Here is a 13,791-nt window from a genome sequence, read left to right as displayed (position 1 = left end):
TGCCGGTGCTTCACCCCACGCTTCCCTGTGTCTTTGAAAGACATGTCTTGGCGGAAAGGTGGCCGAGGAACGCGCCAGTCGGCGACATGTTCAGTCGGCGACATTTTCATGTTGGCGATCGATAAGTGTGCGCACGGATACGGGATGATCCTGGCCAGTTCCGTTCAACCAAATAGCTGTTGATATATCTTACCTGCCCATCGGCAGACTACCAGAGGCATGGGGATGTCGATTACGGCTTATTATCCCACCGAGGCGCCGGGAGGTTTGCAAACAAATCACAAACGCAGACAACTTGAGTCGTGTATTCCCCCCGTCTGTCTCGTAGCCGGCATCAGGGCCGCCGGCGGGCATTTTCCTTCGTTCATGATGGCTTGGACACTGGATTTTCCCCTCTCTGCTTTACACCGCTTACACGAGTGGAACGATGAGGAACAGGGGGGGGGCAGATACCTAGAGGAGAAGGCAATAGAAGTATCATTCTTCCGTATGAGCTCTATGTCCTCCCCATCGCCCATGTTGGCAAAATGTGTGATGCCGGCACCCCCACTCCGTCGGGTTCCTGTATATCTATCTACCTTGCCTCCGCTGGCCCCCGTCCGGGCTGCCGGCTTCGGCTCCGAACCCCCCCTTCCCCACAAATGTCTGACGTCCGGCTCCGCGCCGCCAAACAAAGATGAGAATGGTGGTCCGCGTCCCGGCCGGCATCGCACACGTCCTCGCAACGAAAAGATCCCTGAAACCTACCGGAGCCGTCACTACTGCAACAACACAACTCGGATCCCCAACAAAAAGGTCGGCGCCAAATGAATGTTATTATTGCCTAATGAGCCGACACGACATGCGACAGCCTGTATAGTAGTATCAACATCAAACCCCAGACAAGAAACCATCCGAGACCGTCCATTTCTTGCTACTGCCCATTTTGAACGCCGCCGTTTTTCAGCCCACAGCATATTATTAGTTTCCTCCCATTATTCACCTGTAAATCTTTCCCCTTTTCCCATCCTTTCGACGCTTGTTGATTAGCCTCCGACTTGGCTGACGCTCAGAAGAGGAGGAAGCCGGCGATGGCGGCTGCGGCCACGAGACCAGTGCCGGCCGCGGTGCCCTTAGTAGCAGCGTTGACGACAGTGGCGGGCTTCTCGGGCTCAGGGAGAGCGGCTGGGGCCGAGTCCTGAGCAGGACCCTGGGAAGGAGCCTGAGCAGGGGTCTGGTCGGCAGACTTGTCCGAGCCCTGGGAGGGAGCCTGAGCAGGGGCCTGGTCGGCAGACTTGTCCGAGCCCTGGGAGGGAGCCTGAGCAGGGGCCTGGTCGGCAGACTTGTCCGAGCCCTGAGCGGGAGCCTGAGCAGAGGCCTTGTCGGCAGACTTGTCCGAGTCCTGGGCAGGGGCCTGAGCAGAAGCCTTGTCGGCGTACTTGTCCGAGCCCTGGGCAGGAGCTTGAGCAGGGGTCTGATCGGCAGACTTGTCCGAACCCTTGGCAGGAGCCTGAGCAGGAGCCTTATCGGTGGACTTGTCCGAGCCCTGGGCAGGAGCCTGAGCAGGAGCCTTATCGGTGGACTTGTCCGAGCCCTGGGCAGGAGCCTGAGCAGGAGCCTGAACAGAGGCCTTGTCGGCAGACTTGGCAGGAGCTAGGGCAGGAGCCGGAGTCGAAGCTTGGGTGGCAGACTTGGCCGGAGCCTGGGCAGGGCCTTGGGCAGGAGCTTGAGCCTGAGCAGGGCCTTGGGCGGGAGCCTGGGCCTGGGCCGGACCTTGGGCAGGAGCTTGAGCCTGGGCAGGGCCTTGGGCAGGAGCCTGGGCAGGAGACTGAGCCTGAGCCGGAGACTGAGCCTGAGCCGGAGCAGGACCTTGGGCGGGAGCCTGGGCAGGGCGTTGAGCAGCACCCTGAGCGGGACCCTGAGCGGAAGACCTGGCCGGACCTTGGGCAGAGCCCTCGACAGAAGACTTGGCCGAACCCTTGTCCGAGCCAGAGCCAACGGGCTTGTGCGGGGAGACATAGCCGGACTTGCCACGGAGGGCGTCGATGGGGAAAGAGCCCTTGTAGTCGTAGGATCCCTTGTACTCGTGGTAGCCCTTGAACTCGTGGTGGCCCTTGTGGCCCTTGTGGTGGTGGTGGTGTCCCTTGTAGCCCTTGTGGCAGTGGTGACCCTCCTTATACTCGTGGCCCTCTTTGCAGTGGTGGCCCTTGTACTCGTGGTGGCCCTTGTGGCAGTGGTGGCCCTCCTTGCAGTGGTGGTGGTGGTCCTTGTCGTGGTGGTGGTGGTGGTCCTTGTCGTGGTGATGGTGATGGTGTCCCTTGTGGCAGTGGTGACCTTCCTTGTAGTAGTGGCCCTCCTTGCAGTGATGGTTGTGTCCCTTGTGGCAATGGTGGCCCTCCTTGCAGTGGTGATGGTGGCCCTTGTGGTGGTGGTGTCTGTGGCAACGGCCCTCGCGGCAGTAGTGGCCCTCCCTGCAGCCGCGGTCACCGCACTGCTGGTGCTGGTGCTGGTGAATGTCAATGCCAATGATGGTCCCGTTGTTGCCGCCGGGGAAAGTGGACGTGAACGGCGCCCCGGGCTGCTGAGGCTGCTGGGGCTGGAAACCGCCGGGCTGCTGGGGCTGGAGACCGCCGGGCTGCTGGGGCTGGAGACCGCCGGGCTGCTGGGGCTGGAAACCCCCGGGCTGCTGAGGCTGGAACCCGCCGGGTTGCTGGGGCTGGAAACCCCCGGGCTGCTGAGGCTGGTTCTGGTTCAGGCAACGTCCGATGGTCACCAAGTTGTTGTTCTGATCCCGGACCGTCCTGCAGACGGAGCCAGGCTTGTGGCAATTGCAGCAGCCCTCCTCGCGGCATCCGCACTTGTCGCAGCCGTGGTGGCCGTGGTGGCGGTCATCGTAGCGATCCCAGTCACGACGGGCCAGGGAATCGCCAACCTTGGCGGGCTCACCCGCCGCCGTGGGACGCACAGCAGCGGCCGTCGGCTTGGCCGTGGGGACGACCGCGATGACCGTTGGGATAGCCGTGACGGTGACGGTCTTGGACTTGACCATGGCGGATGCCTGGGCGGCACCGCTGAGGACAGCCAAGACGGCAAAGGTTTTGGCTTGCATGGTGGAGAAAAGAAGTCAACGAAGTGAGCGTTTCAAACAAAGATGTAGCGAGCGACTGTGATCAAGGACCAAGCTGACGGAGAACGTCGAGTTGCCGGATTGCTGGCCTGTGGATGAGAGAACAGAAGAAGAATCCCCAAGTCAGGCCGGACCAAGCCGGTGATTTATACCCTGAGACGTGTGCCATTTCTCCAGGAGAAACATAATGCAAGCATACACGAGCAACAGAGTTGGCTGTGATTTTCGGTTGAAGGCGACAGGATGATCTCATGAATTGGCCATGTTGAGCCGGCAGTCGGCGTTGAGGACGCGTCCGCGCGCAAAGTGATGATGAGCAGCCGACTCGGATGGCCATTCATGCCAGCTGGCTAGCGAGGGCCTGGAAGCTGCTCGTCGTGCTCGATGAACTCATCTGCAGAGCCACACGAAGCCATCGGCACGCCACTGCATGAAAAAGGGGGGCAGACGCAGGTTATCAAACCCTCGCCCTGACTAGTAGATGACGACTCGCCTGTTTGTTGTCAGCCAAGAGCGCTCAAGCATGCATGAAAAGAGTGACCTCGCGGCAGAGACGGGAGATCAAGGAGAGAAGACAGGCGCTGCAGAAGTTCAGATCCAATTCCCTGTCCTCGGAAGCTACCCGCTAATCGCCAAACCTTTTGACGGCCGGAGCCGCGTACCAAATTATGCTCGCTGTGAAATGAAATCCCTCGCAAGTGGTGATGATGGTTGCCCCCCCACGCCCTCCCTGACCAAACTCAAACATTGATAAGCACCTCCCAACGCCGCCGCCAGCCACTCGCGCCGCGTTAATCCCCCGGTGGGCCTGAGAAGAGGCCAAATCGCATACGGTGGCTCTGCAGCGGCATTAGCCTCTCTGAATACGGGACGCACGATATTGGGGGGCGTGGGGGGACGGTTTGGCGACGCACGAATGGAAGTTTTGGAATCACGACGCCCAGGACGGCCAGGAAATTGATGATGAAGTAGGCCAGGTCGTAGTGGGTGTAGTGAGTGCTCAGGAGAAAGAGGACGATGGGGACACTGAGGAGGAACTTCTTTGTGGGCGTGTACTGAGCTCCGTTATCGATTTGCTCCCACATGTTTAAGTTGTCAAAGGCTCCGCTGTTGAACTCGAAGGGGACGCCACGGACGTAGTGGAACATGAGATACGAGCCAAACATGTAGGTCATGTTTGTAAGTGTCCACGAAGTTTCCTGCGAGACGCCGGGGATCACGTCGTAGAAGATTTTGAGACAAGCTATCAGGACAATGTGGATGGTCCAAGCTCCTGCAGCGCGGCATCCGCGTTAGCGACTTTTACAGCGAAGCCACAAAGGCAAAGCAGACCTTTTGCATTTGTCCAGTTGGCATTGAGGTTGGGCAATGCAGCCTGGTCGCTGATTTGTTCGAGCGTCTCGGGGGGCTCGTGGTAGACTTGAAGGATGCTGCTAGATCTCCTCCGGCGAGCGCCGTTGTCGCGGTCGGCCATGTCGAGGTAGATGCTTCCACGGCGCGGAGGTTTGGTGCCCGCGTCGTAGGAGACGGTTCGCTGGAGAAGGATTGGGGGAGACAGCTTGGCGGTATTGGCCCGGTCGAGTCAGGGGGGTTTCTCGAGGCGAACAGGGCGTGGCGGAACTGGACTTGACCGGGGCGAGACAAGCACGGCGAGGACCAGACGGTGCACGCTCGGGTCAAGCCGTCGTCGACGATGGCCACGCGTGGGCTTGGGCGTGGGCCGAGATGGGCGGCGGACGAGGCGGGGAGCAGAGCGTAATGGATACACCGACCTGGAGACGGGCGTGGGTGGCAGAGAGGGGACGAGAGCAGAATGGATGGATGATCTGGGGAGAAGAAACGGAGGAAAGCAGTCAGCGGCGGCAGGAGAGCACGTCGGAAAGGGACTGTCGATGATGACCTGTGAAATGGCAAGATCGGGTTGGTTGGCAAAGGACGAGGCCACCTTAACTGAACTTTTGGCCTCGAAGCCGTACTTGGTACCTCCTTGGCGACTGTTACAGCGGGCAGGTACCTGAGCTGGGTACCTGCTTGAGTGGGTCAGGGCTGGCGCTAGGGGGGTGGCAAAATCCTCCTTACTGGAGCCGCCTCTGAAGCTCAACCAGTTCCTCAATTCAGCCAACCTAGAATTGGGTGTTGATGTCGATGGGAGAGGGGTCCAAAAGCCAATTGAGCTTCATTTCCAGGCGCCATGGCCATTGTCGGATAGAAAAAAGTCGGAACAAGAAGAGGCCAAGACAAGAAAGAGGTCCGGCACAGAGATTGGGCCAATGTCTAATCTGTAGGTACTGTACAGATTCTCGCCTGGCTAAGTGTGCGAGCCGCTACGCCTGTATGGGTGTCCTACAGTGCGGATTAAGCATTATGCAGTCGATACTACTGTAGGTTGCTATTTTTGCATCGTTGGCGGTGGGAACCGTCATTATTACGGAAATACGGAGTACTCGCACATGAAATGCAGATACGTATGCCGTTCTGCAATTACAGTACCTGCCCTTTTGATTGCCCAGCAATTCTCACAATGTTGTCTGCCAACAGCTCAAAAGTGCAAAGACAAGCACTTGCTCCAAGACCCGTCATCGCAGTCGCTGGCCTGGATTCCATTATTCTGTCCTCGCAGACTCAGACTAATATCAGCATAGCTAGGGCGGGCGAGCCGAGCTGTGCATTCCGACATGCGCCGCCTAGGCTGAAGATGCAGTGCAGAGCAGAAATGCTGGCCCGTTTCACGTTTACCCACGGTCAGGTGACTTGGCCCCTGGTTAATCCTCGGCCCAGCCAGATGCTCTATGCCGCTGGCGGCACACTGCTGTGGAAACGCACCAGGCGAGCGCTCTCGTGATTCGCCCCTGCCCTTTGTCCCTTCAAAATTTACCCCGACTCTCATCTCATAACAAACGCGAAGCCTCTCATCTCATCAGCCGCGAGAGGCCCCTTCATCTGGCTTGTCGCCATTCACTTCCTGTTCTTCCTGGCGCTGTGCATGAGTTGCGGCGTTTTCTCGACTTCATCGGCTATCCCCACGCTATCCGAGTCTTTGTACTCCAAAGATCAACTTCCTTGGATCAAGCTTGCCTTTGCAACGAGCCTCCGCCTGCGGGCTCAAAAACTCAATTCACAAAAAAACTCACGGCCGGCATGATCAAGGCAGGTGAGCAGTTGAGCGGAAACTTCAAGGCCCATCTAAGCGTCGTTTGCCAATACCTCTGAGCCTTTTCGCCCCTTGCTACATTCGCCACATCCGCCCTGTTTTCGGCTGCAAAATGGCCTCGCAGATCCCAGGCGACATTATCGTCATCGATGACTCGAGTGATGCAGATGCCCCCGGGCCTGGGCGGAAGCGCTCTCGTTCCGAGCATGCCAAAAACGCAAAGTCCACTCCGTTTTCCGGCTCCTCGTCAAACCCCAAAAAGGCACGAGTGAGCACTGCTACAGGGCAGGTCTCAACCTCGCACGGCTCTGAAGATGGGGAGATTGACGAGTCCGAAGACCAGTCTCGTGGCAGCGAAGCCGCCAAGACCGACAAGAATGAACCGGTAAAGCCGAAGCTGCCAAAGCTGCCGAAGCTGCCTGGACAAGAGTCTCGCCAGAGTCTCTCTGCCGCGGCAACATCGGCCGACGCCACTCCAAGCGTCATCATGCCTCTTGATCCTCCCATGTGGTCCAAAGGCCCCCATTCGTTCAAGCTGCCCGCCTTTTCCACCCAGAGAGAGGGCTCGTGGCTCGCGAGGTTCAACGACTGGGTTCACCTCTTCTACCACAACAACCTCCATCACGGCATCGCCGTCACGTCTTCTATAGTCCTGGCGGGCTACACTTACTACCTAGACAATGTCAGCGGCCTCAAGTCGGGCAAGCGCAAGAGCGGCAAAAAGGCAGCCCATGCAGCCGACAAATCCGGCGTGCTGGCCAAAAACCTCAAGAAGCTACGTGCCGCAGCTCCTCGTGCCCAGGCGGCCAGACCCAGTGCACCCCTGGCAAGCGGTGCATCGCGGCGAACCAAGGGAGCGCCGAACCCCCCTCGGCCGAAGCAAGCGCTTGAGGACAGTGAGCCAAAGTGGGAAGCGGCGGAAAGCGGGCAACCGGACTTGAATGGTGACGAGCAACCCCCAAATGGCACCAGTGACGAGAAACTCGAGCTCACAAATGGCGAGGGGGCAGACTGTTTCCTCTGCGGCTCGACAGACCCAGGGCATGTGGAGGATGATTGCAGAGACCACTGGGCACAAGTCTACCCACCCGACGACATGCTCAAAAAGGTTGTCGATCTCCCAATTACTTGCGCAATCTGCGCTTCCCGGGAGCACTTCCTGTCTGAATGCAGTGAGCGAGTGCACCCGCCAAACCCGACGTGGTCTTTGGCCAACCGCAGTCGGTTCATCGACCCCGACTGCGGCGTCCTGTGCATAGAAGACGCGATGAAGCAAAGAGAAAGCCTGGCAAGGGTGCCTGTTGCACAGTCAACGATGCGCGGGCCCATGGCTCGGACCTCCAACGTCCACTACTCTGAAAGCGACGACACGGACATTGAATTTCTTGGCAATAGAATTGTCAACCAAGTCGGCCAGATGCGCATCTCGACCAACGTCCTGACTCGCAGCGCAAGCCGTCTGACCCAATCGGCTACCGTTCAATCTACCCAGCCCACCGGCCCGCCACCATCGGGGCCGGCGCGAGGCCAGCTGCCGGTGGGGAGTCGAGGACAGCGGCGCCCGAACCCTCAGCCACGTGCACCAGGTGCCTCTCTCCCGGCTAAGCCTCCACCTCCTAGCCGGGGCTACCACGGCGTAGCACCTCCGCCTGTGTTGTCCGGATCTCGCGGACAGGACGGCACCAACAGCGGAAATGGACGGGGGGGGAACGGGAAGCGTGCCGGGCAAAGCGGAAGGGGCAGGAGCAAGGGAAGGGATAGAGGTCGTGGGAAGTAGAGGGCCCCGTGGCAAAGTCGCCCACGCGCAAGGAGACGGGGCGAACCCGAGTTTTTGGCAGCGGTGGACTTCGGAGATGCGGCGTCGACGGAGGCAGAAGGCTTTTTGCGATTGCATATGTGATACCCATGTTTCGATCTGTAAGAGTAGCCCGTGTTTGAAATAGGAGGCTCTCGAATGACGAGACTTGAGCCAGATGGCGCTGCCACCTACCACATGAGCTATCAGTCGGCACAACGACATGCAAGCAACTGGTCGAGAAGCTCGCCATGGAGCCTCGACGTCTCGAGCATGCTCCATGCGAGTTTGGCGTGCTGCAGCTGCGCGAAGCGAGGCAGACACACAAGAAAGTCGTTTTGTGCAACGACACGCTCCTTCTCTGCCCGTTGTGAAAACGCGTAGGGAAAGGGGCGTTTCGGCGCGTGCAGCGCGTTGCCCAATCCATAGGCTGGCTTGGGACGCCGGGGAAGGTTGCGTGCAGGTCCGGATCGATGCATGCCAACGAACGCCGACTGGACTGCAGGGCAGAGGGCTGGGAGATGCAGGTAGGCCTTGTCTCTCGCCATTGCACGACGATGGGCTCGAGGGTTCTGCAGTAAGGACTGGCCGGAGACGCGAGGGTTGGAGACGCGCGACCTAGGCAGCCGTCTCTGGGATGGGATGAGACGTAGCGTTGAATATATTCAACTCGTTTTTCTTTATATTTCCTCGTTTAGCAATCAGATGTGACGCTTTTCTCCGGTTACATGGACTGGTGCAGAGCAGGTAGAGCCAATGTTGAAGATGCTCTAGGAAGGCATGGCTGGTAAAGTCCAAATGGCCACTCGAAGTCGCGCTTAGTCACGACGAGAGGCTCCATCCGCGATCAGCTCGCGGCCGCGGCGCGTGGGTTGCGTTTCCGTACCGGCTTCTGATTGGCACATGATACCCCGCGCTGCGATACGGCAACCGCTATCGATTAACCCCGCCACGCGCTGCAGGACAACCGACGTGATCCAAGAAGTCCTGCCAGAAAAACACGTCTTGTCGCCTCCTACTGGCCAGGAACCCCCCCGGACTCGACGCAGCGCTGCAGCCACCTGCAGCCGTCTGGCCAACGGGCTCGTCCGGCGCGGGAACCGACGCGGTCGCGAGGCTACAAAACTCGCCTTTGTTCCTGCAGCTGCTGGGCCAGTCAATGGCGCTGTGAGCAGGAGAGGTTACCATGGCAGATCAAGAGAGGGGACAGGATCGGCGGGCGGAGAGGCGAGGGGACGAGCTACGGGATATATACGACGGCCCTTGACGGCTCCTGCGAATAAGGTGTTTATGTCTTGACAAAACTGAGAGCGCGAGCTTGCTCGTCCTGGCTGGCGACTGAGCGAGCCAACTTCGACTTTGTCCTCCAACAGTGGCCAAGAGTTCATCGTCGTTGACCCAACGCAGTTGTCAGCATCCTCAGAAGCTTCACTCCTGGCAGTTCTTTGCTTTTGTCTTTACCGAGTTCCAAGACCAATTACAGCTTGACCGACAACCATCACGGCTTATTCTCCTCAGCTCTCGAGACATGAGACAGCCATGACGGCCTCCGAGCAGCTCTTCGTCACTCTCCTCAGGAGCCAGACCGTCCAGGACAGACTCTTCGTCCATCTCTCCAACGCAGATATCGGCGCCGTGCGCGCAGCCTCGTCTGCTTGCTGCAACCTCGTCACAAAGACCCTCTTCACCCGCATCCACGTCACTTTTACCGCCGCCACTTTTACCAAGCCTAGCCGCGTCGCCGCCCTGGGCCGCATCGGCCATCATGTCGAGCATCTGACCTTTCACGTCCCGCACTCGCACGCCACCTTCCTGCCTCCCCTGATCCATCCCCTGACGGGCCAGGAGATTTGCTTCCTCTACTCGCCGCACACGAGCATGAGCTCCGTCATGACTAGGCCAAAGTACGCCAACACGGAGCTCGGCGAGATCCTGACGCAGCAGTATCCGCCCTTGTTCCATGCGGCTACAAACGTCCCCAGCTTCATCCACGCTCTCCAGATGGTGCCCAACATGAGGCATCTGACCATTTACTGTCCGGGCCAGGATCCCGCAGAGAGGTACAGGCGCAGCGTCGTCGACTATGCCCTCATCAGCATGCGCATCGCCGTCGAGCGCGCCCCATTGACAAAGCTGAACAAGCTGTCGCTCTCCTTCCTTCATCCTGCAGCTTTCACCTATTTGCGCCACGCTCAGGGTTTCGGCTGCGTGCCCTCGGCTGCGCGCAGGTGGAGGCAGATCAAGAAGCTGCAAATTTCCGTCGAGGCCTGGGATTTTTACGGCCCGTCGCCCGGCCTCGACCTCCTCAAGACCATGGACGATTACATCCGCTACTTTGCGCCCACCCTGGAAAAGTTTACCTTTGCTTGGGTCGGTTCCAAGGGGCCTTGCCCTGTTGCCCTTTCCGCCGATCCTCTCTTTGCTCCTCCACGCTCCTCCAAAAAGCTCTTTCATGAGGTCACGTCTCCCATGTCTCCTCTGCCGACCCGGCCGTCCCGCTCGCCCATTCACTTCCCCGTGCTGCGTTATCTTGAGATCCGCAAGGCCACCATGAACGCGCCACAGCTAAGTGCCTTGATCAACTCGCACAGAGAGACGGTCAAGGAATTCGACTTCAGGAATGTCGTCCTCATCAACCGTGGCAGTTGGGATGAGGCGCTGGCGCCTCTCAGCGGAGACAGGTCGTGGTCCCGAACCAGCCTCGTGGCAGCGTCCGAGTGCACTATCGTGAGCGATGACAGCTTTGACGACTTGCCGAGCCCGAGCGCCGCGGCTGCGGCGGCGAGCAAGGAGCTCTTAGATGTGGATTTGGGCGGTCTCGCTATCAGCGACGAGGAGAGCGAGGTCATCGAGGCAGCCTGCGAATCGGTAGCGGCGGCAGAGGACGATGACCTGAGCATCAGTACCAAGCTCAAGAAAAAGCGTGTCCGCCGGCGCCGACACGGCCGAAGCCACCATGACAAGGACCAAGACCGCCGAACCTCCGAGCCCCGCCCTTCGATGTCGTCGTCGTCTTCGTCCTTTCGCCTCCGCAGTCCTTTCCGGCCGAGATCCAAGCCCTCGTTCGAGTCTGAGCCTCCTCCCCCTCCAACCCCCATCCCCAAGTCCATCATCACGGCTCCCATGCTGGCGTCCGACCCGCGGCCCGTCCTTCTACAGCCAACCGTATACAATCCCTCGGCCCTGTCCGCGCCTGACGAGGGCATCTCGAGCGTGCAGCGCAACATTGAACGGGAGGAGGCGCACCGGCGCCTGGCCGAGGACGCCGTCGCGCGCGTCCGCGCCCTGCAGCGAGCCAAGGAGGCGGTGCTGTCCAAGCTCAGCAGGGAGTTTTGCAGCAAGCGAAATGGCGGCGGCGGCGTGTCGGCGTGTCGGCTCGTGGCTGGGGCGCAGGCTGGGGGCGGCGGCGGCGATGGGCACGGCCGGGAGGTGCTGATGGACGATAGGGGGTCGCTGGAGAGCCGGAGTACGCTAGTGCCTCTGTTCTTCAGTCGATCTTGAGAGGGAGAGGGTGCCGGGGCGGAAGCCGAATTAGTTGACGGGCGGTTATGACTTGTAATGAAGGCACGACGATACGATTCCACGTCATTCTTTTTGCATGTAAATACACTCTCACTTGACGACTTTGTTCTATGATCAATATAGCCCCGACGGTATATGTCCGACATGAAATTCATTTGTCCAAGCATCAGTCTAGCCTGCTAGAATGAAGCACGTTTCTTGAGGTATCAAGTCATCCACCAGGAAGCTCATATGCTATTCTACAAGAACGTCAATGCTAGGCCGGTTCTGTGGTGACGGAGGGGTATCTCGAACGTGCACATTAACCTTGCTAGTCAAATGTCATCTTAGTGCCGGTGTGCTTGACCAAGGCGCCCGTCAGCTTGGCGACCCGGATATCCGAGGCTTCCTTGACAGGCGCGGGCCCCTTGTCCGGCTGCTCGCCAGCGGTCCGATGCTTGCCGTCGCGGGACGACGATGCCCTGGGGACTCCGTCGCGCTTCGGCGCATCTTTACCAAACCGCTTCTTATAGCGCGTCTGGTCGTCCTCGGCGAGCTCCAGCTTCAGCTGTCTCCCCAGCAGCCTGTTGACCCACCACTTCCTCGTCTTGACCTGCTTCTGCCGCTGCTTATCCTCGCTGTCGCTTCCGCCGTCGCTGTCGACGTCGTCGTTGTCCCCGTCGCTCTTGAAGTCGTCCTCCGTCTCAATATCCTCCTTGATCTTGACGAAGCCCTTGACGGCCCACGCGGCGCTCTCGGGCTCTTTGAACTTGACCCATCCGAAGCCCTTGCACTTGCCCGTGTCCTCGAAGGTAGCCACCTTGACCCACTCGATCTCGCCGCACTTTTCAAAGTTTCGGGCCAGGTCCTCGTCGGTCGTCTTGAAGCTCATGTTGCCGACAAAGATCTTGCGGCTCGCGTTGGCGTCCTTGTTGGCCCCGGCCCCGGCGTGCTCCGCGGCAACATCCGCCGCCGGCTCCTTTTCCCTCTTGGGCCGGCCTTCAAAGGACTTGGCGTCCTTGATCAGAAGTCTGCGGCCCTGGAAGTCGGACTCGGACAGCGCGACGGCGGCGACCTTGGGGCCAATGTCGGCAAAGTCGACGAAGGCGAAGCCCTTGTTCGCCGGCGCCTTGGTCTTGTCGCGGCCGGGCTCCTTGACCGTGGGGAGCTTGATACGCGTAATGGAGTCTTCGGTGATGACCTGGCCCGAGTTGTCGACGAGCCACCTGCGCAGAAGGGCAGCTGTGGCCGTGAAGGGTAGGTTGCCGACCCAGATTGCATGTTCCGAGCGGGCCTTGTCCTTTTTCTCGGCGTCCGAGTCGTCCTTTTCGGCGTCGCTGGCCGGCTTCGTCGGGAGGGCCTTGCCCTTTTTCAGCGCACGGCGGGCTCGCTTGGAGGGGGGTTCTGGCGCGGATAGGTCGACCTCGATCTCTTGTTGGCTGGTCGACTTGCGTTTGGCTGATGTGGTGGTGTCGGCGACGTCTGCCGGGGCAGAGCTTTCGGCCTTGGTTGCCATTGGCCGCTCAGACGTGTGAATTCGGGGAAATGATCAAGCGAAGCTTATTTGATCGGGGGCAGTGAGAGGTGAGGGTGAGGCTGTGATCGAGGCGTCGGCTGGAGAGTCGGTCGTCAACTTTTTTTTTTCCTCCCCTAAAACCGGAGCTAGAGCGATATGTGATAAGCTGCCGAGCGGCAAAATGCGGGCTTGGCCGCGTCGGCCTACCTACCCTATAGCCAGCTTCCATTGTCCGCTCTTCAGGGTCCGATTCGGATTTTTTGAGATATTGTTGTAACCGAATGCACCCTCTATCAGAATAACGTAAATATGCGTTTAATGAGGCGTTACGTATCTCCACTCGCCCACAGCAATATCTGTCCCTCTCTCGTAGCAACGCCCGGATCAATTAATGGGCCGGCTGCGCTATGCGCACATCTCGCGAGAGCCTCAAAGGTGCATTTTTGAGCGATTTGAGGGCCGAGAGCGCTGTGTGTGGGCTGTATTTGTGAGTGCAAATAGTAGACTCTAAAAATAGGGTGTGTGTACGAATAATAATTCCCGTACTGTAGAATGAAGATATATTTTACTACGGGTCAGCCGAGACCTCCTAATGTCATGACCAAATCTGACTGCCTATCTGATTGAATGTATTTGCGCTTTTTCGGACGGCATTTTAGTTAGGTGCGGTGCGCTCAAGTGCGATCGCACAGCGGTGGTAATTTCTTCCGACGGCGAAGGCC

At 59.1% G+C, this 13,791-nt stretch overlaps 5 protein-coding genes across 5 annotated transcripts; 2 read left to right on the top strand and 3 right to left on the bottom strand.

Moving 5' to 3' along the window:
* Window positions 1-1,048: 1,048 nt before the first annotated feature.
* HRG_07021 (uncharacterized protein) lies at window positions 1,049-3,088 on the bottom strand (the record flags this gene model as incomplete). Its single annotated transcript, XM_044865492.1, has 1 exon — window positions 1,049-3,088. The coding sequence occupies one exon, from the start codon at window positions 3,086-3,088 to the stop codon at window positions 1,049-1,051; it is 2,040 nt and encodes a 679-aa protein (XP_044719454.1).
* An 809-nt stretch (window positions 3,089-3,897) lies between these two features.
* On the bottom strand, window positions 3,898-4,580 carry HRG_07020 (ORMDL family domain-containing protein; the record flags this gene model as incomplete). Its single annotated transcript, XM_044865491.1, has 3 exons — window positions 3,898-3,945; window positions 4,021-4,379; window positions 4,439-4,580. 3 exons carry the CDS (start codon window positions 4,578-4,580, stop codon window positions 3,898-3,900), a joined length of 549 nt encoding a protein of 182 aa, XP_044719453.1.
* A 1,789-nt stretch (window positions 4,581-6,369) lies between these two features.
* On the top strand, window positions 6,370-7,862 carry HRG_07019 (uncharacterized protein; the record flags this gene model as incomplete). The annotated part of the gene is made up of 3 exons (XM_044865490.1): window positions 6,370-7,551; window positions 7,707-7,776; window positions 7,831-7,862. 3 exons carry the CDS (start codon window positions 6,370-6,372, stop codon window positions 7,860-7,862), a joined length of 1,284 nt encoding a protein of 427 aa, XP_044719452.1.
* Window positions 7,863-9,591: 1,729 nt separating this feature from the next.
* Window positions 9,592-11,553, top strand: HRG_07018 (uncharacterized protein; the record flags this gene model as incomplete). Its single annotated transcript, XM_044865489.1, has 1 exon — window positions 9,592-11,553. One exon carries the CDS (start codon window positions 9,592-9,594, stop codon window positions 11,551-11,553), a length of 1,962 nt encoding a protein of 653 aa, XP_044719451.1.
* A 331-nt stretch (window positions 11,554-11,884) lies between these two features.
* On the bottom strand, window positions 11,885-13,069 carry HRG_07017 (RNA recognition motif domain-containing protein; the record flags this gene model as incomplete). The annotated part of the gene is made up of 1 exon (XM_044865488.1): window positions 11,885-13,069. The coding sequence occupies one exon, from the start codon at window positions 13,067-13,069 to the stop codon at window positions 11,885-11,887; it is 1,185 nt and encodes a 394-aa protein (XP_044719450.1).
* Window positions 13,070-13,791: the final 722 nt, after the last annotated feature.

This window comes from Hirsutella rhossiliensis (assembly GCF_020360975.1).
Source record: "Hirsutella rhossiliensis strain HR02 chromosome Unknown scaffold00007, whole genome shotgun sequence".
NCBI classification, from domain to species: Eukaryota; Fungi; Ascomycota; class Sordariomycetes; order Hypocreales; family Ophiocordycipitaceae; genus Hirsutella; species Hirsutella rhossiliensis.
Note: the sequence above shows the minus strand (reverse complement) of the source record. Positions and strands in the feature narration are given on the sequence as shown.